General features: G+C 36.4%; 1 protein-coding gene across 1 annotated transcript in view; it reads left to right on the top strand.

Annotated features, from left to right (window-relative positions):
• The window catches only part of nudcd1 (NudC domain containing 1), a 58,577-nt gene that overhangs the window by 11,643 nt on the left and 20,898 nt on the right, over nucleotides 1-26,036 (top strand). Inside the window, exons 5-6 of the mRNA XM_033975708.2 lie at nucleotides 8,158-8,346; nucleotides 18,130-18,337. Coding sequence (XP_033831599.1) covers nucleotides 8,158-8,346; nucleotides 18,130-18,337 — 397 coding nt within the window. The remainder of the gene's footprint in view (nucleotides 1-8,157; nucleotides 8,347-18,129; nucleotides 18,338-26,036) is intronic.

Below are 26,036 nucleotides of genomic sequence, written 5' to 3'. Positions count from 1 at the left end.
CATGACGTCACAAGGTGGAATGGCGCATTTCGAGCTTTGGAGATGTAGACAGAGTCATAATAAAGGATTACGCAAATGTGTGAATGAACTAAAACACAACTCCAGGTACGTTTTTGAGGAGGTAACAACATTATAACATGACTTAAAACTCACAAGAGTCAATTTTGCGTAATATAGGCTGGCTGAATATTTAATCATACCTGGAGTTGTGTGTGTTTCATTTGTACCTTTAAATATCCTGTGTTTTTTAAATTCATACATCCCATAATCCCATATTGTCCTTCATGACAGTCTTGAATGCTTGAGCATGTATGTGACAGTTAATTAAAAAACAGAAACTAATCAGAATAGGTCTTTTAATAGTGTTGTTTAATGTTCACCTTCTGTGTCTTTCACATATCTCCATGGGATGTGTATTTTTCTATTAACCTCACAGAGAGATGGAGAGAATAGTCATGGGTCGAGACTAATTGAGTTAAATCACTGCGTTACTAATTAGATTCACACTCTTTGCAGTGCAGCAGTGGATTACATTCATTTGGCTGAAGACACTGAAAAGACACTAATGATTTAAGGAGCAGACACAAATCTCAAGAGGTGTTAAGATATCTCCTGCTTTCTCCTAATTCCATGAATGAAGGCACACAAGCTGTTAAAGTTAATTAGACACATTTACTATTAGCATTTTCAAAAATAATGATTGCATTTTAAGTATCTGTACTCATTTTAGCTCCTTTAGTGAGATTTAACCCATTTCACCCACATGAATAATACATATGTAATACCATATTGTGGCAAAGCACTAACATCTCCACCACCACCAGAAAAGTTCCACAGAGCAGCTTTATGTTTCATCTACAGCCAAACAGAATATGCTGTAAAAAGCATACACTTATAGGTTGGAGATATGCAAAATTACTGTATGGACCATATTGTCAATAATGGATAGTAAGATAAAAAATGTTGTACTTATTGGTCCTGAACCTCATTTATGAGGCTCAACACTTTAATGATGACGTCCTCTAAAACCGCCAATATTCTAATTGGTTTATCTTCCACAAAACATATTTTATTTTTGTCGATATGGCCTAGTTATATGTACTGTGCAGAGAAGAGGATCAGAAATGTCCACTTCCTTTCATCTCTTGATCAGTAATACCAACGCAAAGAAGTCATGGTGTGATTAAACATAATTGTACCATCTGAATGCTTTGAACCTGTTTGATTCATCTGCCTTTTAGCTTTGTTCTTTAAAAGCACTTGGTCACTATCATCAGTTCTTTCAGTGTAAAACTGTCTTAATTTTCAAGATTAAATTAAATAGTACAAATATAAGAAAGATATTATAACCCACACTGTAAGAAAAATTTGTTTTAATGTACGGTAAAGAGCAGGCTGCAGAATTTGCCTGTACAAATTCATAGATGAAGGGGCCTTACCGTATACTGGGGTACAATACCTTACAATTAGAATTTTAATTTTTATGACCCAATACTCATTCATACACAGCAGCGTAGAAACAATTACTTTTATTTAAAAAATGCAAATCTGTGAAACAATTATACAGTTAATATCACAATTAAACTATTTGGTTACTTGAACACTAAATATTTGAGCATGCATTAAAATACTCGGGCTCATTTTAGACAGTCAATGTAATCCTCTGACCACTAGTTAAGGTCACATACAACATGTTCAACCTTCATAACTGTCAAACAAGTATTATATTTATTATATATATTAATATGTTGTCATATTTTTATGACTTATAACTTACAGTACTCAGTATTTTACATTAGTAGCACATATGAGCTTCTGGACCCCTGAAAACAAAAAGCATAATCATGAATCCAAACCTTCCTATTTTAAAAATAAATGCCACCATAACAACACAACAATTAGCACCTTTAAACAAATATGATGAAATCCATAGCAAGCTACCAGTGCTATGCAGGTTCTTTCTATGACAAAATTATCGTGGCCAACCAAGTGTTGGCAAAAGTTGGTTCTTAACTATACGGTTTTAACATCTTACTTAGAAAGCATAAGCAAATTCATAAATATTGAAAATTATTACACTTATCTTTTTGCTATGGAGAGACAAAGCCACATGTTCATTTGATGAGTGAGAGATCTTTGGTTCTCATTTTTCTCCAAAAATTTCCACAATCCAGGAAACATGAATGTAGCATAATCAAAAAAATAAGCCAAATTAGACTGCTGAACTCCTCTATTATGAGACAAAGACATGGCCAAAAACATGAAAGAAAATAAATATTATACTATAATTTTAAAACCTTCAGTCCTGCCCAGATTTTAGGGGTGTTACCTTGACTAATGTATGGTAATCTACAGGTTTTAATGAAAACGCACTGTTGAAAATGAGTGTTTGGTAACTGTTGTAATATTTATTTTGAGGTTCATATGGCATAAAGACTTTGTCTGTACCAGTGTGGCACTCAAAATATTTGAATTTTAACTGGTAAATCTCCACACATAAAGGAAAATGATCACATCACTTCAGTTGTATTTTGATGCTTTGAAAGTCAGTAAATGTCATATATAATTGCAGATTCACTGTCATAGGGATGTTGTGGAAAAATTACAGTTGTAGATGAAAAGTAATCCATTTACAAAGCTCGGTGAGTTTTGCAATACAGGAAAAAAGGTTTATTGTTTGTTGCAGCAGATACAGACAGGACAGGGCCCAGGCCTGCCCTGGCCACAGACCGGTAGCCTCCCGGCCTCTCCCCAGTTCCCCTCTCCCCTAAGTCCAAGTCTCAACCAACCACCCAACCACCCACCAGCCACCGGCCACCCCGAGCATCTGAGCTCTGACTATTTTATACCAGAATGCCAATGCTACATACATTTCAAAGCAGAGTGACTTTGTTTCACACCCATATGATAATGAACTTTTACACTTAGACAGGTAGAACAACAGCGAGTTTCCTGTGGGATGGAGACAGAGCTTCACACATGTTAATGTCTCGTCTGGGTCTGGCAGACTGACACAGATCAAATGCTTTTTAAATACACAACATGACTATACTTAAATTTCTATCACACTTTCTCCCTTTTGATTATTCATTAATCATACTTCATAAACAATCATTGCACAGAAACGTTCATTGTTGGAGATGAAGTCAGTTCCATTATTGTTGACTGAGATGGAAGGATATTCAACAGTTCATTGTTGTGTTCAGTTCAGTTTGTCCAATATGATTTGTAGTCAGACAGTGAATGCTGTTTTAACATGATGGTGACGGTGTTCAGTTAAATCTTTCCCATCGCCTGTCCTCTGTCCCTTTGTCCTCCCTCTGACCACACATGGCTGTTCTCTCCGTCCGCACGCAGCTCGGCGTCTCTCTGGCCGCAGCTCGTCTCTGGAGTTGTCCTTCAGCCCATGTGTCGATTTCAGGGCTGTGGTTGGGGACACGGGGAACAGGTCGAGTTCTTCTGAGTCACATGAAAAGAAGTGAATAGCTGAATTTTTCTGAAGTTTTTCTCTGGTGACATTGAAACAGAAGAATTGTTCTGTTTCAATGATGTAGGTCTGATTCAGTCCAGGGGAAGGCCATGTGTCCTCCAGCTCAAGAGATGTTTTTGTTTCAAGTCCAGGTGGAAACTTATCCCTGGCTCCAGATGTTGTCAGGTTACAGGTCTTATAGTTAATGGAACAGTCTCTAAATGATAACACCTTTTTCACACAATCCAGTTTTAAAAACTAAAATTACATTTGTGATATCCCCCCTTTGACACATTTATATATCTATATATACATGTGTCAATTTTGGCTTAGTTGTCTTCTGCTGCAAGAGAACAGTCAAATTACTGTTGCTGAAATAAACATTTTGTGAAGCCCAAAACTGTTATTGGTTAGTTGTTAGTGTCGTTAGTGTGTGATTATTTCATAGGAATATGTAAAGAAAAAAAGAAGAGAAATTATGCAGCATCCGCATCTTCTGTAACAAAAAAAATTATTAACGAAATCGCAGGCACTTAGTCGTCAAGGATGGTCAAGTCAGTCAAGTCAGTTTGGATTTGTGATCACTACCTGCTTTGATTAGGCCTTCATTTTGTTTTTAAGAGAGCTCTTTAACATTTTTGGGAATTCATGGAAGAATTCGGTTTCTTCTTTCTAATTACAATTGAGGAGGGTTTTTTTGGTACCAGCTGGACTTTTCTTAGGACATGCATGTCATTAAACTCACTGCAGTGATGAGGCAAAAAACACAAAATAAATACAACATTTTTCAAAAAGGAAATATAAAGAAACAAAGAAATGTAGAAAATGAGTAGATCAGTTGAAACTGCATCCTGTCATTTTCTTGTTGACACGGTTTACAATGGTTTAGCTGTTACACACATATTTCTTATGTCACATAATTCACACCACACAGTTTGGCTGATCAGGTCTAAGGACACACAAATGTACAGTTCACTTCTTGTGTCACGCTCTGTACTTAACCATTTGCTTTCTTTTCGGGGGGGGGGTTTTTCAGATTTTTTTTTTCAGTTTTTGTTTTGTTTTTCTTTTTTTTTCTTTACTGTTTTTTTTTTCTTTTTTTTCACACTTAACATTACGAGTGAATTAGAGCATACTGTTGACATTACGTAAATTTACATTTGTCTGCATTTTGCTATCACATAATATCTTCATTCTTCTGAATTTACTCTCCCTCATGAAAAAAGTTCATCTGTCCTTACACTCAACTACACAGGGATTCTCACCCTTTTGCCTTTTACCAGTTAGTAACCCTAGATAGGAGTTTCACCTAGTGACTGTTCGCTAAATAGCAGGGACTTTCACCCGTTTGACTGTTTACTAGCTAGTTACAACTAGAGGGGAATTTCACCCATGACTGTTTGATAGTTAACTGTAATGACTCCTAAACCTCACTCTGGAGAATAAATTCAAGTATGTCCCAATACTAGATATTATACAAAGCAAAAAGTAGCACAACTAAACCCGTGCACCTTTAAAATGCAGAGGGCTTATGGCGTAGAGGGCACTCCCGTCTCCAATGTCCAGCTTGACAACAGATGAAACAAGGTTCATTGGAAAATCTTCTCTTGTTCTTTCGACGGGCTCTCCTCCCATATTTGCTCTGCTTATGTGTTGGCTGATGAGTCTGTAGTTGTCTATGTAATTGTGAATTCACTCGGTGCTTTTCATGTTGTTGGGTCTTATTGTACATAGTCACTGCTGCCATATGCAGTTCTTTCTGAATTCTTTCTTGCTTCATTATTTTCTTTCTGTTTAGCTGTTCATATGCATGTGTGGCATGTCTTTTCAGTTCAGTTAGGCGAGCAGTATTCCAGCCAATGCAGGTTTTCTTCACAGCTGAAGAAATGTCTGTTTTTAGTCCATTAATGAAATAGTTACACAAATATGTTTCCCAGACATCACGAGTTACACCTAAGTGATCAGGTCATGTAAATCCACTGTGGGTGTTATATACTTCTGTTAAACGTGTGAGAAACTCTTCAGGGTCCTCAGTGTCTCTTTGTTTGCAGGATTGGATTTTATCAGTATCGATAGAGGCAGGAAAGGCTTTTGTGATTGCTGTGCAGATGTTATTCACAGCTTCTCTATACAAATCATTGGAGTCATGCTTCCAATCAACATTATTGCATCGCAGTTCAGTGTTTTGAAGTTGATCAGCTATTTTGTGCCATTCAGTAGGTTTCATTTTCAGGATTAATACTCTCCTTAGTTCTCTCATAGTAGGTTTGAAATCTTGACAAAAAGTTATAAGTTCTTTAGCAAAAGTCTGACCTGATGCTGTATGATTGGGCAGATTTTGGGATGCTGCAGATATTTCAGAAGAAATCCAAGGGCGGAAAACTAATGTTGAACCTTGTGGACCAGAGACTTCAACCATTGGCATAGAGTACATTGTGTCTTCTTCAACACGGCTCACTTTGCTTGTTTCCATCTGTATTTTCACGTGTCCATTACTGTCCTGCGTTGTAGAGTTATTTGGTGAAGGATCAGGCAGACAGGTTGGATGGGGGTTGTTCAGATCTGGATCAAACTTCAGTACAGTCAACTGTTGAGACAAAGAGTTCTGCACGTGGGGCAGTTTCAGCTCACACATTTCAGTTGCATCTTCAAAGAGAAGAGGCTTGTGCATAGTTTTTCTGATTTTGACTTCAGCTTCGTCTTTCCACATTTTTAAACATTCCTTGTAATTTTCGATGTTTTCTAATTTTTTTTTTTTATCAAAAATGTTATTTTTTCTCTCATTTCGACTTCAATTTCACATAATTTGTTTTCCAATGCATGAACATTTTTTAAACTGAATGCACCAAATTCTGAAGACTTCTTATCTCCATGTTTTCTTCTAATAAAATCAACGATGGGGCGTCCCGGAGGGGAATACTCCCTTGAAGTTTTGCTCCCCATTTTAGATGTTTTAGCACTCGTAACTTCCAGTAGTCCCAAAAGTGAGGAAATCAGGAGTGGTGGAGAGCCATTGTTGCTTGGATTGTATTAGCAGCACGTTGTTAGGGCAACATAGTGGTACACACATGAGATTTTGGACCCAAAAAGACTGAAAAGTTGTGAGATGAATCAAAAATGGCATAGGATCAGAACTATGCCCATTGGGTATGTTTAGTTAAGCATTTTGCATTTCCAAAATACATTCTCCTTTGATTTACCAGTCTTTGTAGATGAAGATTTCCTTTTCAAATGGAAAGAAGCCTGTATTGGGAAAGCTCACCAAGTAAACCTTGTTCGAATCCAGCGGTGGTGATCCAGGACAGAAACCAACGTCCGTCCATGTTCTTCTTTGAAAGATCTGTGCATCAGGACAGAAAACAAAAGGAAGACAAAATCCCATCTTCACTGTGTTCTGGACGACCACTCGTGGATCCCACTCTTCTGACACCATTATTGTTGTGGAAAAATTACAGTTGTAGATGAAAAGTAATCCATTTACAAAGCTCGGTGAGTTTTGCAATACAGGAAAAAAGGTTTATTGTTTGTTGCAGCAGATACAGACAGGACAGGGCCCAGGCCTGCCCTGGCCACAGACTGGTAGCCTCCTGGCCTCTCCCCCAGTTCCCCTCTCCCCTAAGTCCAAGTCTCCACCACCCACCAGCCATCACGCCGAGCATCTGAGCTCTGACTATTTTATACCAGAATGCCAATGCTACATACATTTCAAAGCAGAGTGACTTTGTTTCACACCCATATGATAATGAACTTTTACACTTAGACAGGTAGAACAACAGCGAGTTTCTTGTGGGATGGAGACAGAGCTTCACACATGTTAATGTCTCGTCTGGGTCTGGCAGACTGACACAGATTAAATGCTTTTAAAATACACAACATGACTATACTTAAATTTCTATCACAGGGAAATATATAGCCACATTGCCATGGAGTATGTATAATTACTTCTCATTACAAGCTCAAAACATCATTTCAAGATGATCTATTTGTCCTTATGTGGTGCCTTATGTGGTAAATGATGTATTTTTTTCAACTAGTTTGACCTCTTCTTTTTTTCATAAGAAAAAATAATTTAATAAAACTACGCTTTCATATAATTTTACATAGTATTTTCAACATTGACAAGGCTGTATTCAGTTAATAATAATAAGATGGTTAGAAGTACACTTCATTTTGTAACTTTTTTGGTAGAGGGTCCACCTCCTGTTTGTCTTGGTGGCCTGGAATGTTCCACTCAGTCTGCTCTCTATAAAAGCAGGTGATGTCACCATGGCAAATTGCAATAAGTGGGCACACAACCTGTAAGAGTGCATGTTTTTTTCAGGTATTTTTTGTTGATCAATAATTATAAATAGACCTGTAATTGATTAAAGGTAAGATGTGTTTAATGGCATACTGTTGAACATTCCAGACATAGCAATAACATATTCATGGAGATGCCCCCACCAGAAAAGTTCCATAGATTACCTTTAAATTTCCTCTAAAATCTAACATCTGTACTATATTAAAAGGCAAAAATGGAGAAATGATTATGCCAGCTTTATTTTTAGAATGTATTTATCTTTCTTTATACAGGGAGTTTGTACGTGTTTATTCTCATGTTTGTAGTGCATGTTTATTCCTCAGAGTATTTCCTGAATATGGTGAATGACTTTGTCCCTTGTTCCTGTCTCTTTCTGGTTTGTGTTCAGGTCAGGAGAAGTCTTACTCACTGAGGAAGAGGAGGTCACTGAGAGGAAGAACCGTGCCCCACTATGCGGCACTAGAGCCCCACGGGACTGGACTGATGCTAGCCTCAGAGAAACCATTTACCTTCACACACATGGATGGACAGCCCATAGAACGACCTGAGCCAGAGCCCATGGAGGTGGAGAAAACAGGTGGGTCACTCCAAAGGCTCATGGGTAATCTTGTGTGAACACACAAGTGGAGGAAGAGGTCACAGTATAGCAGTAGTATAACACAGTGTGGGAAATAAAAAGATAATATTGAGACTGCGCATAGGGAATGTATTGGTTCAATATTACACTTTATCAGTAGAGGCTTGCACAGGTTTAGGCATTTCCTAGTTTATTGATCAATACCTACAGAGACAAGAGTAAAGTCAAAGTTCCAAAAGTTTCGACCGATGTCTATAGTCTAAACTTTTTGGAACTTCAAAAAACAAAACCCATTTTATTCACTGATGAAATGTGAGGACTGGAACCCAAGCATTGCCGTAATAATAATAGAGACTTACAATCTGTTCAGACCATATACAACACCAAAAGTTGGACTGAATGGGTCTAAAGCTGATTCTAAACCTGGACTAAACCAGGACCATACCAAAATCTACATCAGGACTAAACTGGTCTTACTTTTAATGGCCTCACCCTAGTGTGAAAAATGCCACTTTCTCACTTTTTCACTTATCCTCAGTTAAACTATGTGCTAGGATAAGAGGTCTCCTGCCTGCTTGTCTCCATGGCAATTTATTGTTTTGCCTAGAAGGTTCCGAAGTATTGCATTAAAGGTAAAAAATGTAAACCTTTTTATTCAATAACGGGTATGATAATAGTAAAAAAAACATGAAAAACATGCATTCTTACTGTGAGCAGACTTGAATCTTCACAGATCTTACCTGCAACTGCCTGTGTCCATGACATTCAGTAGAACACTCCAGGCAAAGCAATAACATCTCCATGGAGGACACATGTACCAACACTCTAAATGTGTCTCACCAATGATCAGGCAATTATTACTTGTGATAAAATACTTACATTAGCAAAGGAAAAATCTTCAAAAATTAATTGAGATGCATGTCAGTTTTTCAGAACATCTCATCACCCTACATAAAGCTAATGTTGAGATTCGGAGTCTGATTTTTATTTTATTTTTTTGGCCTAAACCTCTTTAATAGCATAAGGATTGCTAGTTCATAGACTGTAGCAAATTTTCTGTACAAAGAAAAAAATATATCATTCTGGTTAAAAAGTGAAAAGTGTTTTGACATTGTTTGTCACACTGCACATATGATATATTTGCATTCTCTCACATATTCATGTCACTGTCCTCTACGTCAGCTGCTTGTTAAAGATTGAAGCAGAAACTGTTGGTGGTCGCCATAGAAACACAGGAGTGGGCTGTTACCGCGGAGACTTGCACCATTTTGAGGTCTCTTCTGTTCGTCTCCGGTTCTAAATAGAATAATAAAAGTTTCTTGCTACCAGGAAGACCTTTGTAACCACTAGAATTTCTGAACAGAATAGGCCAAAACTCTTTCTTCACTTTTAATGGCCTCCACCTAGTGTGAAAAATACCACTTGCTCACACTTTTCACATTTTTGGCCTTGCAACAAAACATGCAGTTATTTTCAGGCGTACACAGGGGTCTGTCACCAACTTCTCTCCATGGCAATTCCGTGGTGATTGCTTTGCTTGAAGGTTCCACAGTAAGGCATTAAATATTACAAATCCCATCTTATGTGAGGTGTTATTCCCAATAAACTTTGAAAAACATGTATTCATTCTGTGGGCATATTGACCCTCCAGAGATCTGACTTATAACTTGGCTTGGTAGAATGACCTGCTTGTGTCTGTAATGGTCCACCCCTTTTGTCCACTCTGCAATGTGTTCTGAACCTGGACTGAGCCTCTGTCATTTCTGCCACACCCCCCAGGAGGTTTACTCTGTATCACAGATAGAAAAATCACAAACTGTGTGAATCAGGGGATCCAACAAATATTCCTCAGAGATATTGCACAGCTCTCCTAAATTCTAAATGTTTACATTTGATTATTTTATAATTAACAGCAATATTGCAGAACATTATGTATTCAAAGGTGATCAAATACGCTTTGTATATTGCAACTGTTATGTAACTATCACTGTCCATCTTTAAATACATTTAGAGTAAATTTAGAGTAAAGTATCGTACCTGGATCACAGATAGAAAAATCACACATTCAAAGGATTAAAAGGCATTATATAATGATTTACAGAAGAATTAAACTATTTACACAACATCTATTAGCAAAAATATTTTGTCAGGACCCACAATTAGGGTGTCTTGCCTCAGAGATGCTGCACAGCTCTGAGGACACATTGCTTGGCAACACCAAAACAAACTCACAGGTAGATAAATCAAACAATAAGAAAATAATTTATTTGATGAAATCTGATAATACATAATGATTGAAAACGCATTAATTTCTGTCTGTTACATGTCCATATGTTTAATTCCATGTTGTGAAATATTCCTGGCAAAGCAATAGCATCTCCATGGAGACAAGCAGGTGGTGAACCCTCCTCCAGAAATGTTACATAGAATATCCAACGGGAAAAAATCTAATTATTTAAAGGAGAAGTGCTTGTTTTAGGCAGCATGTTTCACAACCCTTACCAAGTGAATAAGTGTTGTAAAAAATCTTATTCCATTTTATTTGCAGGCCTGTCCTGGGGTTTTTAACTCTGACAATTCAGAATGAGCAACAAAATACCCAGAATCCAAAGCTTGTCAGTCTTGATTAATGTCATTGACAAACATATTACCCATGTGGTTTAGGGCCTCTCACCATAGTAACGCCATTGGACCTGTCCTGAACATAACCCAACCTGTTGTTAGTTTTTCCCCTTTCAAAAACAACCACAGAAGTGGAAACTCATTTTGAAAAGAGATTTTATGAATCTGCACATGAGGCCAGAGGTGTGAGAGCTTGTCTTTATTCACACATTTGCACGCACAGAGCACAGAAAACATGCCCCTTTTTGGGCTTGACGAGCCACCATCAAGAAAGACAGATGCACGGGAACACGAGGTGCCTATTTTGGGCACATTCGGTTTGCTTATCTTATTCTTCACCATAGCTTATACTTCAACGCTCAAGCATTGACAAACTGCATGTCATTAACTGTATCCAGATGTTTGTCTCTTCAATAAAAAAAATAAAATATTGGGCTGCTACTTTATAGCTGTTCTCTTCTTTTATTCACACTTATCAGAGCCTAATGAAGGCTGAATGAAAGCATCTGATTTGCCCCGCCCCAACCCCATCAGTTCTGTCCAGTGTATACGCTGGTTGTCATACATGCATTTGTTTACTTTTTATAGTGCACTTGCCAAATGTTCGGTGAGAGTATGATCCGAACCAACTGAAAAAAATAGTCTGCATTCAATCTGGATCAAACAAGCATTTTTCTGGTGTCAATACACCCTTATATAGAAGTAATGGTGCTTTTTGGACAAACCTTTTAGAGCCTGGTCCATTTGGAGATGCAGGAGATGAGATGTGGGGAGCGCTCTGTAAGTGATGGAGGAAAATATAAGAAACTGCAGTAAGACCAGGTCATTTTGCATCAATAGAAAAGATACTGAGTATAGGAATACAAGGTAGAGTTCAAAACAACATAAGAAATCTGTCTTTTGGTGCTAGTAGCTATAACTACAGTTGGAAGATGTTATAAAAAATATAATGTTGCAATTGATCTGGAAATGTAAAACACTGAATATAGAATCTTGTTTATAATAAAAACTAGTAAAGGCCCCCTGTGCCTGATTTTTTTTTTCCATGTATTTGAGAAAAGTGATATATAAGCAGCTCTTGAGATCAAAATAAGTCCACTGTATACTGTCTGTATTTAATTATAAAGCTTTTTGTTGTTTGAAAATAGAAAAGTGTGTGTTAGCATGTTAGTTGTTGTTAGCTTTATTGTGACAGCAAAACTTCATGTTAGGCTCTAAAAGTTGTGAAACTCATCATGATGAATAAGGAAGCTTGAAATGCATAAGGTAAGAGAGGAATAACTTTGAACGATGGCAAAGCTTTTAAAATGAACTAGTTCTGTTTTTTATGTTTCTAAGACAATAATCATGTAGTGCCTTTAATAGTAAAGGCTGCAAAAAATCTTTGGGGTTCTTATGTCAATTCAGTGGCATTAAGTGGTTTTCAATATTTTATTTTATTTATTTATTTACTTAATTTCTGACCTGATATCACATATGTATTAGTTTGTAAGTTGATATTTCAGGCTTTTTGTCAGTTCTCCTTAATGTGTCTAAAATGTGAACTTTGAACAGAATCCTATTATTAAAAATAATTTTATTTACATTTCATATTTTATTTATTTCCAAAAGCAATTATACAATTTTATGTCTAATTTTCCTAAGTCTACAGTTCTAACTAAGTTATTTCAGTAATTTGATATCTTTTGTTTATAGTGGAAAAGGGCAGGTCTAAGGAGAAAATATACCGTAGGTCAAATTATCAGTAGGTCAAATGGGGAGACAGTGGGGAGGCACTTTTTTTAATGATCCTGCAAATAAATTTAATTAAACTCACTGCGGACTATATTAGTTTTTGTATATTGATACTTTTTATTTGAGTCAAGAAGCAGGCACCCTAAGGATGGCTATGTACATGTTTTTCAGCTAATGCAGCCAACACAAAAACATAAACTGCATATCTAATTGCAGCCACAATGCTTGTCAGAAAACAATGCCGATTGTTGAGCCCTACAAATATGTCTGATTTCCTGTTGGTAGTTCTTGAATAAATGGTTTCATGAAGATCCTGAGTCCTGACCAAACCCAACAACCCAATAACTTACTTCCACTTCCAGCTTATTGAGTGTTTGTTACATAGAAACATTCAAACGACCTTTCATTGGACTGTTTTTGAATAGTTATTGAGGATATAACCACAACTGCCGACTAAAGCCTCTGGGTCTCCACTCGTCGGCTATCTGCGAGTAGAAATTAAATCTTTTTAAGTAGAGCTGTGTTATAAATCAGATTTGAATTGTATTGAAATCCAATTGTTTCAAAATGGTCATTGATCAGTTCAGATGTTTGTAATCTCAAGCATACAGCCTATTCTCTGTCAGTAAAAACATGTGATTTGGACCAGATGTCTTAAATGTCTTATTGGTTTTTAGTAAAAAATCTATCTAATCAAATCTGGGATCAATCAGTACAAGGAAAAATCCTAACCCTATTTTTAGCAATACAACCCAAAAGATGACAGTCTTTTTCACATAAATGGAAGCAAATCTTGTGTGTTTGTCTCTTTAATGGACCAAATGTTATTTATGCTACATATTTGGTCTAGATAAGCAGAAGACTTTATTGACAAAGTTACAGCGGCATTGATCGTGTACAGACTTGAATGAGATAAGAGAACAAATAGAGCTGCGTCAAAAGCCTTGATCACAAACAGATAAAAAAATAGCAAAATGAAAATCTGTTTTTGAAATCTTTAACCACCTCTGACTGTTCTTTGTGCAGTGTTTGTTACATTTGAGGGCTTCAATTAAAACTGCTGATTTTATTCCAGTTCCGGGGGTTGCCAATGTTCCCTCCAGTGACTGAAAAGCTTGTTAATATCACAAATATTTCTTAGTCTGTGTATCTTTTTTACCCTCCTGTTTTCCACATGATGAGGTGTAAAGATTAATTCCAATCTAATCAAAAAACAATTTGAAGGGATGCAATTAGTAAATCATTACGGTTCTCATTATTTGCCCATTTAATATCCCCTGCAAATGGTATATGTTCTATCTCCCCCGGGGTCTTAATATGTAAAAAAGCAGTGGGTAACTCTGTAATTTAGACCTCTATAAACAGTTCTGAAATGCATGTGATTCTTGTATGTCAATGCTCTATCTGTGTTCTATGAGTTTGTCCTTCTAATTCTAATCTGAAATCGTCACCTTCTGCAACTGTACAATGGGAAAACAAAGATAGAACACATAGGCCAGTCACAAAATTTGAAGCACGATATAAGTTGCTACAGGAAAATAAATGATACTATTGAAACTACTTAATGCCACTGATACAATAACAATAAAGCAGAATAATTCCAGTGAACCATTATGAAAAATACAGAATCATTAAAAGACATGAGTTGCAACAAATCAGTAGTAAAATGGAGCAATAGTTAACCATAGAAGATACTTTTGCAACCTTCTGCTGCTTACATCATTTCTTATTACAACAAAAATAACTAAAATTGACCCATTATTGCAAAGAAAGTGTATGCACGATATTTTATCATGGCCCCGTTTTGGCTGCCCCCTTGTGGATGTGTATTCAATTGTTTTGGTTTGTGCAGGTCGAGCTGGGGAGTGGCTCTGGCCGTGCGTGTGTCAAGGGCCCAACGTACAACACCTGTATAAGAATCGCCAACAGCCACTAGCTCGTGCTGGCTCACTCCACTCCCAGCCCTGCACCTGCGCGCCCCCACCATTTTGTTTATTTTCTCTAATTTAACTCACACCCTACAACACGCATTCAGACTATCACACATTTATCTACACACTGACATTTTCACTCCTCATTAAACTACCGTCAAGTATTCATTTTCTTAATACATGCTCATGTAATTGGCAATAGTTAGTTTGTGTATTTTTGGGGTCATAGCTTATAGCCAGATTATGACAGAATATTGAGCCCAAAAATACATAGTTCCAGTTTTCATATATTGAACTATAAGTCAATATAAGAATTATCGTGACAGGCTTATTAACATGGTCAGATTTGTTTCTACAAAGTTTGCGTTCCAGTCTGAACCACATGCTTTTACTGACAGAGGATTGACTCTAAAACTCTTGACTAAAAAGACCCAAGATGATGTTTAAAAATCTGAAATGACTGAATCTCAATTAAAATGGCACTGATTGCCCAGCCCTAAAAGAAATTGTGTTATTTTTTAGCTTCTTACAAAAATCCTTGATAGACATAGTGCTATTATAGTTATAAGTGGTGTGGCACTGAGTTGTTAACGGAAGTGTGTGGCCGCTGCTGAGTTGGAGGAATGAGAAGACTGTGAACAATGTGGGCAAAAGTGCGAACAGATTTCTGCCAAAGAAAAAACAAGACCGGAAATGCTGCTGCTGCTGTCCTTGTTATAAAAACCTGTGCAGAAGGCCAACTCACTCAACCTAAGATTCAAGGACTGAAGTATGAAATGACTGTATATCTGGATTATAGATCCTTCAGTGAACAAGAAGCTGCCGTAAACATGATTGGATGTGATTTATAATTTGTAAGGTCAAGGCTCTTTTTTATAAAACAATTACAATAACTGATGCTGGCCACAAAAAAGTGCTTCACAAAAGAGTACTTTTTATTAAACAAAGCATTGAAAATTATTATTTGAATAATGCAAAATTACAGGAGTAGGCTATTAAAATACATAGTGTAACTCAGTTCGCTATTGAAGGCCAGTGCAGTCCAGGTTTGGCAATAATGATTTAAAATTATAAAGAGACTGGAAGATAAGACCGTTTAGAAAATAGTGGGGGAAAAAAACGGTCATGGGTGCACTTACGGCTTCATCGAGACTCATCAACTCCAATTCACTTTACATTGAAAAATTGTCCGACCGCTCTCTGTAACTGGTGCGCCTTGTCATTTTGGTTCACATTAAACCACTCTACATGATCCTGGGGTTTTTATTTTGCTATTGTGTCCATAAATCAAGAAATGAACATCAGTAACAGACGAATCAGGTGCCTTCTTTCCCCGAGGTCACTGCCGCTAGTGTTAGCAACAGGTTTGATTGATAGCGTTGCTAAGTGCCCGCTCTGTGCTAAACCAGTGGTGCACGTGGAAAGGGGCGTTACCTTCATCAGCCTCACCCTGGATTGGCTCATTGGCTGCTATGATACTTGGGGATGGAATTTCAAACATGGAACTCTGCTTCAAATTCACCCCTGTAACCGCTAGCCTCAATGAGCTTCATTTGGCTGGAGCTGAATGCTATGGGTAACGTCACACTCCTTTAGTCCACTTCTTCATACAGTCTATGAATTTACCTTAGACGTGAATTAAAAGTCATATAAACCAGCTTTTCTACACAGCTATATTGTAGAAATCCCTTGTTGCTTTTGACTATACTAAAAGGTAGTTGTCATATTGCTTAACAATTACAGTGTAAAATAACAGTTCATTTGTGATTTGGCACAGCTGTATTGACACTGTGTGAGAGTTCAAACACTCTATATAGTATCTAGTTACCGATAACCATGAGAAAGAGGTTGCATGTTCCTCTTATCCGATGTAATGACAAGCGCTCTCTATTTACTCAACCCACGTAGGAAAATCAATCAGGACTCTGTTTATATTCAAAACGTGACGCAAGCTTCTAACTGTTTGTGCAGTTTAACAAATGACACCGCACTAATGATGTGATTGGAATAAGACCTTGACAAAGTGCTTTGGGATTGTATATTGATAGGCCTGCAACTGTAGCTGTTAAAATCTTCAGATCAATAAAGTCTCATAGGAGTTGAGTAATTTGTCTCTTTCTCATTCTTTAATGGCTAACAGCAGCTTTTGTGGCGTTGATGGAAAACTGACTCAGAAACTGTGATTTCTACTATAATGTTCAGGAATGCTGTTAATGTATTCTGTGAAAGATTTTTATACTGCTGGAGTTGAACTTGATGCTCTTTTGCAAATGTTTATATGTTTAAGAATGCATTAGGTGTGAGAAATGTTCAGATTTTACAAGGAATGAAAATACTGTAGAATATGCTTTGTTGTTAAATTCTGAAAAAATGGCACATTATAAAATGCTGTGTTATGATGTTTTGCAGATATGACTGAAATAACTTCACCTACCATCAAACTATTACTACCACTAGTTGCAACTAATATGACAACTAATGCAATTGCTACTGCCAGTGTCAAATACTATTACTACTACAACTTCTGCGTTTTAGCATTAGTATTGAAAGTCTTAACTCTAGGGCTGTGCTTGACAGAAGATATTTTTGATCAACTAAAGGTCTTCCCAATGTTTGTATCTGATCCAAACTTCACTCAAGACTACAGCTGTACATGAGTTCATGCAAAAACTTCAATTTATACAGAAAAAGTTTTTTTTGTTTTTTTGTTTTTTTTAAATAAACATTATCTTCAGCTAACTCACACCATGCTTTCTCCTTTCTGCTGTTGTCCAATATAATTCTTAACAGAGTAATTGGTGAACTGCTATAAATTTTGGTCGACGAAGACTACATCAGCTGATTTAATGACTGAAAGACTAAAGGCCTATAGTTCTACCTAATGCATTGTGCTTGTAATTGTTATTGTAACACCAATGCATTATTATATTTACTTTTAGAGGAATTAGGGATGTCAAGGTTATTTAGTTAATCAATTAATCAGTTAATCATTATTATTCAGGTGAAAATACAATTTCCTGACTGTTCATGTCACATCATTCACAATGTTTGATTTCATAAAGTTAGCCACAGATTAGATGAATATTAACATGTTAGACAATGGAAATGAAATAAAATGTATGGATTCACTGTTGTCTGCTTATGGTGTCTTATAGTCTTGAATAATGTTTAAATCATGATATTTTTTTCTGAAATTAATTGCACCATGAAAATTCGATCTTGTAACATCCCTAGTTAAAATCTTAAAACAATTCTCAAACAAAGCTAATTCTTCTACTACAACTACTAAAATACAAATAAAAACAATTACTTCAGCTATTACCATTGTGTTACTGTGTATTAAACCATGTATAAATATCCAGTCATATCGCCTGTTCTTTTCATGTCCCCTTCTGCATTGTATCTGAATATTCCACTGTAATTCCTGCACTCAGACCGTATATAACATGTTTTATTTATGAGTTCTCTCATCCTCTCTCATTTCATTTGAATTCAGATCCCATCTACATGTGGCAGCAAACAGCAGAGGACCTGACTGTGTGCGTGAGACTGCCGCAGGGCGTGACCAAAGACGCTGTGCAGTTTAGTCTGACAGCGGACAACCTCAGTGTCGGGGTCCAGGGCTTTTCTCCTCTGATCCACGGTCAACTGTACGCCGCTGTGGACCCCGAGAGCAGCGCCTGGTTCATTAAAGATAATAAGAGGTTTGGACACAACACTGTAGACTCACATATTTAGTTTGAACGGTGTTTCTCACAGTTAAAAAAGTCTGCAAGCAACAGTGCAGACTGAAAAGTGGTTAGGCCAGAATGCCCACTGTTACTTGGTCTGAGAAAACATGATAGAAAAATAAAATAATATAATCCTACTTAAGCAGGATCAGTCCCAGTATACCATTTTATAGTATCATTAAAAGGCATGAGATGCAACTAATAAATAACAGAAGGAACCAATAATTAGCCATAGAAGTTCTTTATTCAACCTAAGACTGCCCAAAACATATTGTTCCAGCTATCATTTGCTATCATTATCATTTGTTGAATAATAACTCGATATATTAATTTACATGATATGCCTGTTACCACTTTTTTTATTATAATTCTTTCCCACAGTGATAAAAGGTACATGGTCAGCAGCATTTATAGTTTGTGCTGTCAGAATACTACAATTTTAAACTCTCTTTTTGTTACTAAGGAAAAAGACTGATATATGATGCATGGTTAAAAATCACCCAACTTGCACTGGTTTGTTGACATTTTTCAGAGACAGTTTTACTTCTTCATAGAGGTCAAATCAATCCACAAAAATATAGTTTGGTTTGTAAATGTTTTTCTTCATCACAATGTACTGACAATATTTTAACTATGTCTCTGGAATGTACTAAAAAGTGTCTGCAAATGTCTTGACGTTCAAAATCTTGAGGTTTAAGTATGGCACAAAATGTAAACAGAACATTAAGTTGATCACAAAAGTACAGAAATATCACTTTATCCTCTTGTTTTGGGAGATTACACTATATTTTTCACATTTTAATTTTACTCAGCTGTAATCTCTAATTATTTCATTTATAGACACTATACTTAATATTCTAATTTTGCATATTTTCAGAGCAACAATTCCAATATCACTTACAAAAAGATTAGTAAAAGTTAAGAGGGCACAAGTAGATTACTACAGCATTCTGCAAAGCACAATGGGCTCCATTAGTTGCGTGAAGCACATCAAGATGGTGCTCGATTTCTTGCCATGTTCACTGTAGCAGAGCCTCAACAGTTGTTACAGTGGCATCTTTTACCTTTTGCTTTAGTTCAGTAATGACCCGTACCTTGTTTGATACACGGTATCTTTAATATAACCCCATAGAAGGAAATCCATTGCACCTTCACCTGAGGAGTAGCCATTTCTTAGGGGTTCATTCAAAGGGATGCCTCTTTAATTAATAGGATCCCTGAAATACAAAAATGCAATGTATTTAAAAACTTTTATAACCACTGAGTACAATAGAACAAATCTAATTACCAGTAATATATCTTATCAATTTTAAAATGTTATTATAAAGGCAATTGATAAGAGACTTTATGGACGCCCTGTCACACAGCCCCAAGTCTCAGATACAATATTTGTTTTGAAAATGTGTCAAAATGAGACTTTATATTACCATATATTTTTGTTTTGTGAAGTCTTCAATTAACTCAGAAATGCCTCAACAACTGTGGAAATTAATTTTTTGAGCTGTCAAATTAAATTTGATTTTTGTACAGTGTTCTTATAGATTCATTTATGCCTCAAAACAGAATATTTTCACAAACTGTAGCTCTATCTAATGAAAAAAATATTTGTGTGTGTGTGTGTCACCTCATAGAAGAATTCAACTGAACCCTTTATAGACTTTTGTAAAAGAGCTGCACTGAGCTAGGACTGAAGCTCGATGTCCAGGGTCACAAAAGTCCCACAAAAATCATAACAATAAACTTCTGGAACAAAATGTCCGGGACATTTTGACAAGAAAACTGTGTCCTGACAAGTTTTTCAAAGGACATAACTTCTGGGTCTGAACTGAAAACTATAAACTCTTCTTAGGTGTTTAGGTTTTATTTCATTTTCTTTCTCACTCATGTGCACTGTGCAGCTACTAGGTTTGTCTTTCTTTGCTTCTCCATGGAGACAATTGGATGACTCCACCAGGCCAAGTTATATGTCACATCTGTGGAGAGGTGACCCCGCTCACAGTAGTGCATATTTTTAAGCAATAAAAACATCTGTGAAGGAATAAACTGTAGCGCATTATAGGCAAAGCAAGAACAAAGCATCAAACCCTCCACCAGAAATGTCATAGTGCACCTTCAAACGTACACCCTGAACACAGACGCAAACATTCACTCAGAGCCTGTACTGTTCATCTAAAAAAAACACTGAATAATGCCCTTTTTAATGAAAAAGGGTACTGAATAATGCCTGTAAATTCTAAAAGGCTTTAGTTGGAAGGTTCAACATCAGAGTGAGAGAACAGACTCTGTTCTTCACTCATGGTTCAAAACTGGGTACAATTTAATTCATTGTAATTTATTTGTTACACAATATTCAATTAGCATTTTTCACTTTTTAATAGAGTGTTTTATATTCACATCATACTTGATGAAAACACATTTATGGAATACAAACTGGCTTTTCATTCCCTACAGAGCAGCACTGTTGAGAAAATACAACTTTAAATGCAGGATTGGGCTCCAAATAGCTTTCACCATCAAAACAAAATGTCACATGAACGGCATTTTACAAAATCGCTTTAATGGCATGAATAAAGTTATGAAAACTCACCAGTTAATTAGAACTTTAAAAACATGTGCAGTGTAAGCAAACCCTCAATGTAGGTACTCGTGTCCATATCAATACCAAATCTAATCAGAGTTGACATTTTTATTTAAGAAATAATGCACACGCTTTTTGAAATATGTATTAATTTAGGTTATGTATTAAAGATGCCGTACCTGATTTTACTGTCTTAAAAAACGTGAAAAATAGAACTAGCAGTAGTAAGACCAAATGAATCTCTCTGGATTAGTATTCCTCATTTACTTTATGAATCCAATCAAACAATTTTATACAAATAGTATAGGTATTATAACAAGTTTCAGATAACCCATCTCTCTAATATTAAAAAGGGTAATGCATCCAAAGAAAATTCCACTTAAATTAATGAATGGAAATGTTATGACAACTGGATTGCTAATTAAGATAACAGAAATATCTGAAAATGAAAGGGCAGTGTACCCAAGCTGCTTTTTTTGTGTTTTGCTAATGAGTAAAGCTACTATTTGGACAGTTGCTAATAGTAACCAAGGTGTAAATTATGTGAGATGGTCTTTGTCCATCTCTGAAATGATAATCTCAAAGACTCAAAGATCACTACAGATTTTTATTATAGTCTGCCCCATTCATTAAAAACTAAAACTAAACTATACAGAAGAAAGACAAGCCATGGTCTGTGTGACACCAGTGCAGGTTTCTACTGTAGCAGATGTCACCTGTTCATTTATAGTTCATCACTGACTATATATCTTGGACAAAGCTTGGCATTACACTATCCAATAGACCTGTTCATAAATTAAGATCCTTTGAACTTATTTTGATTAATAAAATAATCTGATATGATAGGTGACCTTTTCACATATGGCAGCTAAAGACAACCAGCCAATATTGCTAAAGGAACGGTATAAAAGATTTGCATTATAATTTCCATAAACATGAACCATCTGTGTTCCCAGATATACAAAAGTAGACATTTTCAAATCAAAAACTTTGGACATAATATCCCATTCATTTGTTTGAATTACATGTTTTGGTTCTCAAGATGATTATCCAATCAGAAAGCAGAATGGGCCTCTCATGAGTCTCCCATTTGGGTTGCCAGTTCCAGTGCTGAAATGCAATTCAAGAGTTTCTGAGCTTTCACTTGAGTGAACAGTAAAACCATAAGAGCACAGGTCTCATATTGTTCCTTTAACTTATTATAGGTATGACATATTGAAGTAAAGCATACATCTGAAAGTTGGTTATGTTTTTCTAATGCCATTGAGAAATCCTTATTGTTTGATTTGACCATATTTTTCCCGTTTCAAAGCCTTCTCAGACTAACAGCTGAGCACTGAGCAGCTCTCCACTGTGGGCCCTGAATTAAGAAGGCTGTCTTTTGTGCGCTTCATATCTTTTCAGCAGAGACCCAATAAAGCGGTGATATAACATCTACAAAGATAATAAAATATGAGCTGCTCTGGTCTGCCACTGGGGGTGACGAAAGCATTTCAGTGTATTTCATGGACTTGATGAACAAAAGTGTTATTTTTAAACAAGGTGCTTTTTAAAATATTTTAGTCCCATTGAAAGGTTATCAATAGACACAAGGATATTACCTGCATCCTTGAATAGATAGTGGTCTGTGCGTTCTCAGAAATATTCCATCGTAATATTTACATACTTATTATTACGTGAAATATGTAGTGCTTAGAGGTTTCTTCAAACGATCACACAGTCAGTGTTTAATATTTTTGATTCAATGATTGGATCTTTGTTTTATTCAGTTCATCCAATTTTCATTTATATTGATTGATTATATTGACATCAGTTATCGGTTGGGTAGACACCTTCTAACCTTGATTTTGCATGAACCAATATACCATATTGTTTCACTGTCCCATCGAAGTCTATGTAAAATGCAACATGAAACAGCATGTGCAAAGAGTCAAAGGCAAATTTCAGTATTACAGTATTACAGTCTGTATTGTTTGGAGTTTTGTGACTTAATTATGTCCAATAGGTATATGGTCATGATAAACCAAAGAATCTGTATAATAAATACACTGTTGAGTATAAATCCCTGGAAACAACTCGAAATGAATCTGAGCTTTAAAAATGTGTAACTGAAATAGGGCTGGAAGCAACTAAAGAAATCCTTGGTTGACAAAAGATGTTTCTATTAGTCTACTAAAAAGGGGGCATGGCAAAAGCTCTCAAAACTATTACATGTCTCTATGTGTCTGACCCAAACTGCACTGACAAGACTACAACAGTATAGGACTTCATGAAAAAACAACTATTTATTATTCAGGAAAAAACTTCTAGGAAAAAATGTATAAAGGCAGATTATAATTATACTTGTGAATCATGAGTTGAATCTGCTTTTTTATATTTAAATACCAAAAAAAAAAACCCTAAACTTCTGCTAACTCACTCTCTCAATATGTTCTCCTTTCAGCTGTTGTCCCATATACATCCTTAAAGTCCAATATTACGCAAGTTTGACTCTTGTGAGCTGAAAGCCATGTTAGAATGTTGTTTCCTCATCCAAAACATACCTGAAGTTTTATTTCATTCTAAAATTAATCTCTAAAAACAGTCATAGACCCCAAGTACTTTTTAATATCCTAAATCGCCTCGTGAATCCTGTTGAGACAACCAGTAATGTAACATCAGGGTCATTGTGTGAAAAGGTTTCTCATCTTTTTTGTGGAGAAAATTTCTTCTATTAGGGACTCAGCTCCGCCCTGTATAGCTGCTGACCATTCTGTAAACTCCGACCGTACTGTGATTTTGGAGCGCTTTGATCATGTGTCTCTTGGCGAAGTGTCAAATGTTGTACGACACCTAAAACCTTCTGACTGATTGTATTCCCTCCAAGCTCCTAGTACATGTCTTTGATGTGGTTGGTCCCTATCTTCTGATGATTATGAACACCTCTCTGAGCTCAGGCTGTTTCCCTAGTGCTTTCAGCCTTTGACTAGAAAAAACACAATTTGGATTCTGAGGTTCTGTTAAACTATTGGCCAATTTCTAAGCTTTTTTGTCAGAAGTGTTGGAGAAACTGGTCTTTGAGCAAATTCAAACCTATTTGAAGGAAAATTGCATATTTGAAACATTTCAGTCTGACTTTAAAACTCATGACAGCTCTGAAAACGCACTCTCAAGAATTTTTAATGATCATATTTTGACTGTTGATTCTGGTTCCTCCACTGTTTTACTGCTTTTAGATTTGACTGCAGCATTCGACACTGTGGCTCACCAAATTTAGATTTTCCATCTTGAGAACTATGTTGGCATCAAATGTATGGCCTTATAGTGGTTCAGGTCATAAGTTGAAGAAAGCTCGTTCTCTGTTCTCAGCTCGACCCTCATAGACGTGGCTCAACTTAGCTGTGGGGTCCATTTTAGGCCTGTTACATTACTTTCTTTGTGTATGCTATCAATTGGGTCGATTTTTAACACTAAATCTCTTTTCATTGTTTTGCTGATGATGTGCAGTTTTACCTCCCTGTAAAGTTTAAACCCAGCACAGACAGCATCCAAACCTTCTTAAGTTGCGTTCAAGATGTAACGGACTGGATGGCTCAAACATTTTAAATCTAAATGAATCAACAACAGAAATCGTGGTACTGGGGCATTTATCTGATGCCAAAACTTCTCTGGGGTCTTTGAGTTGCTACTGCCATCACTCTGCCAGACATTTTGGCATTGTTTTAGATGGTTCTTTCGAATTTGATCAACAGAGCAGCCAAGTAGTCAGATCTAGCTTTTACCAACTGCATTTACTTAATAAGGTGAAGCCATACCTGCCTCGCACTGCACATTTCTCCTGTGTTGGCCTCTCTGCACAGGCTCTGTGTCAGCTTCAGGATTGACTTCACGATTTTGATTATGGTTTTTAAACAACTCCATGGGTTGGCCCCTCCATATCTCTCTGACCATCTGTCTGTCCATGTTCCTAGTAGAATGTTGAGATCAGCAGATCAGGTGATTTTGGATGTTCCAAGATCCTGGCTAAAAACTAGAGGGCACCGGGCTTTTGCTGGTCTTCCTCTGTGTATTAAAGCAACCCAATCATTAGATAGTATTATTATTATTATCTTAGCTTAAAACTCATTTGTTTGACATGGCTTTTAACATGAGCTGAACAGGACTATTTTACTGTATTGTATTTTTGTTGTTCTATTGTAGACTGCACTTTATATTGCCTTTGTACAGCACTTTGGGCAGCTGTTGTTGCTTTTCCAAAGTTCAGAATGCTCTGTTCCACCTTGTGATGTCATGTAGTCATAGTTTTCAAGTTAACCTTTTACCTTTTTTTCAGTAGAGATGGGCAATTCCAGGGCTGAAATTATCCAAATGATTGTAGTGAATGTGTATGGAGTTTAAAAACACATTGGAGCACCTCCTGTATAACCCCATTACATCACAAGATGCAACAGAGTGTTTTCTGTTTTTGAGAAGAACTCAGCCTAAATATGCAGGATTTGTGTGTTAAACATGTGTGAATGAAACAAAACATAATTTCTCATCAATCATTGAGTACAAATTTTGGCCGATCAATCGACTAAACAACTCAACGACTGAAGGGCCTAAACTGACATCATATTGTTATTGGTGTATAGTGTGTGTCTCAAGTAAATTAGTACTGGCCACTTCCTGTTGTATGTGCATTATTAGAAATTGCCCTCAAATACACAAGCTACAATATGTACTTTTTATCCCAGGAAACTTTGTGTATATTTGGTTCAAGCATAAAGGTAGATTATGATAGAAATCCTTTATAACAAATGTGAATGTCTGATTAGAATGTTTGTACAAAATTGCAAATGTTTTTGTTGGGGCAGTAATTGACATTCCCTGTCAAATCAAATATCCAGCTTTAGGCCAGTTGTATGGGTGAAAATAATGAACACAGCAAATCAAATGGCTTTGAGACATTCTTCTAATGTATGCATGAAGGATTTCTTTGTATGCGCCCATACATGTTTGGTCATATTGTTCATTAGGATCGTGAGATGAGATAGGCCCTTGTATTGGATGGATCAGGCGCACTGTAGAAACACATTAATATGGGTTGATTCAGAGGTGGAACAGCCTGTACAG

Source organism: Periophthalmus magnuspinnatus, chromosome 11 (genome assembly GCF_009829125.3).
Source record: "Periophthalmus magnuspinnatus isolate fPerMag1 chromosome 11, fPerMag1.2.pri, whole genome shotgun sequence".
Taxonomy (NCBI): domain Eukaryota; kingdom Metazoa; phylum Chordata; class Actinopteri; order Gobiiformes; family Gobiidae; genus Periophthalmus; species Periophthalmus magnuspinnatus.
The sequence above is the reverse complement of the archived record's forward strand: the minus strand, read 5'-3'. Positions and strand labels throughout refer to the sequence as shown.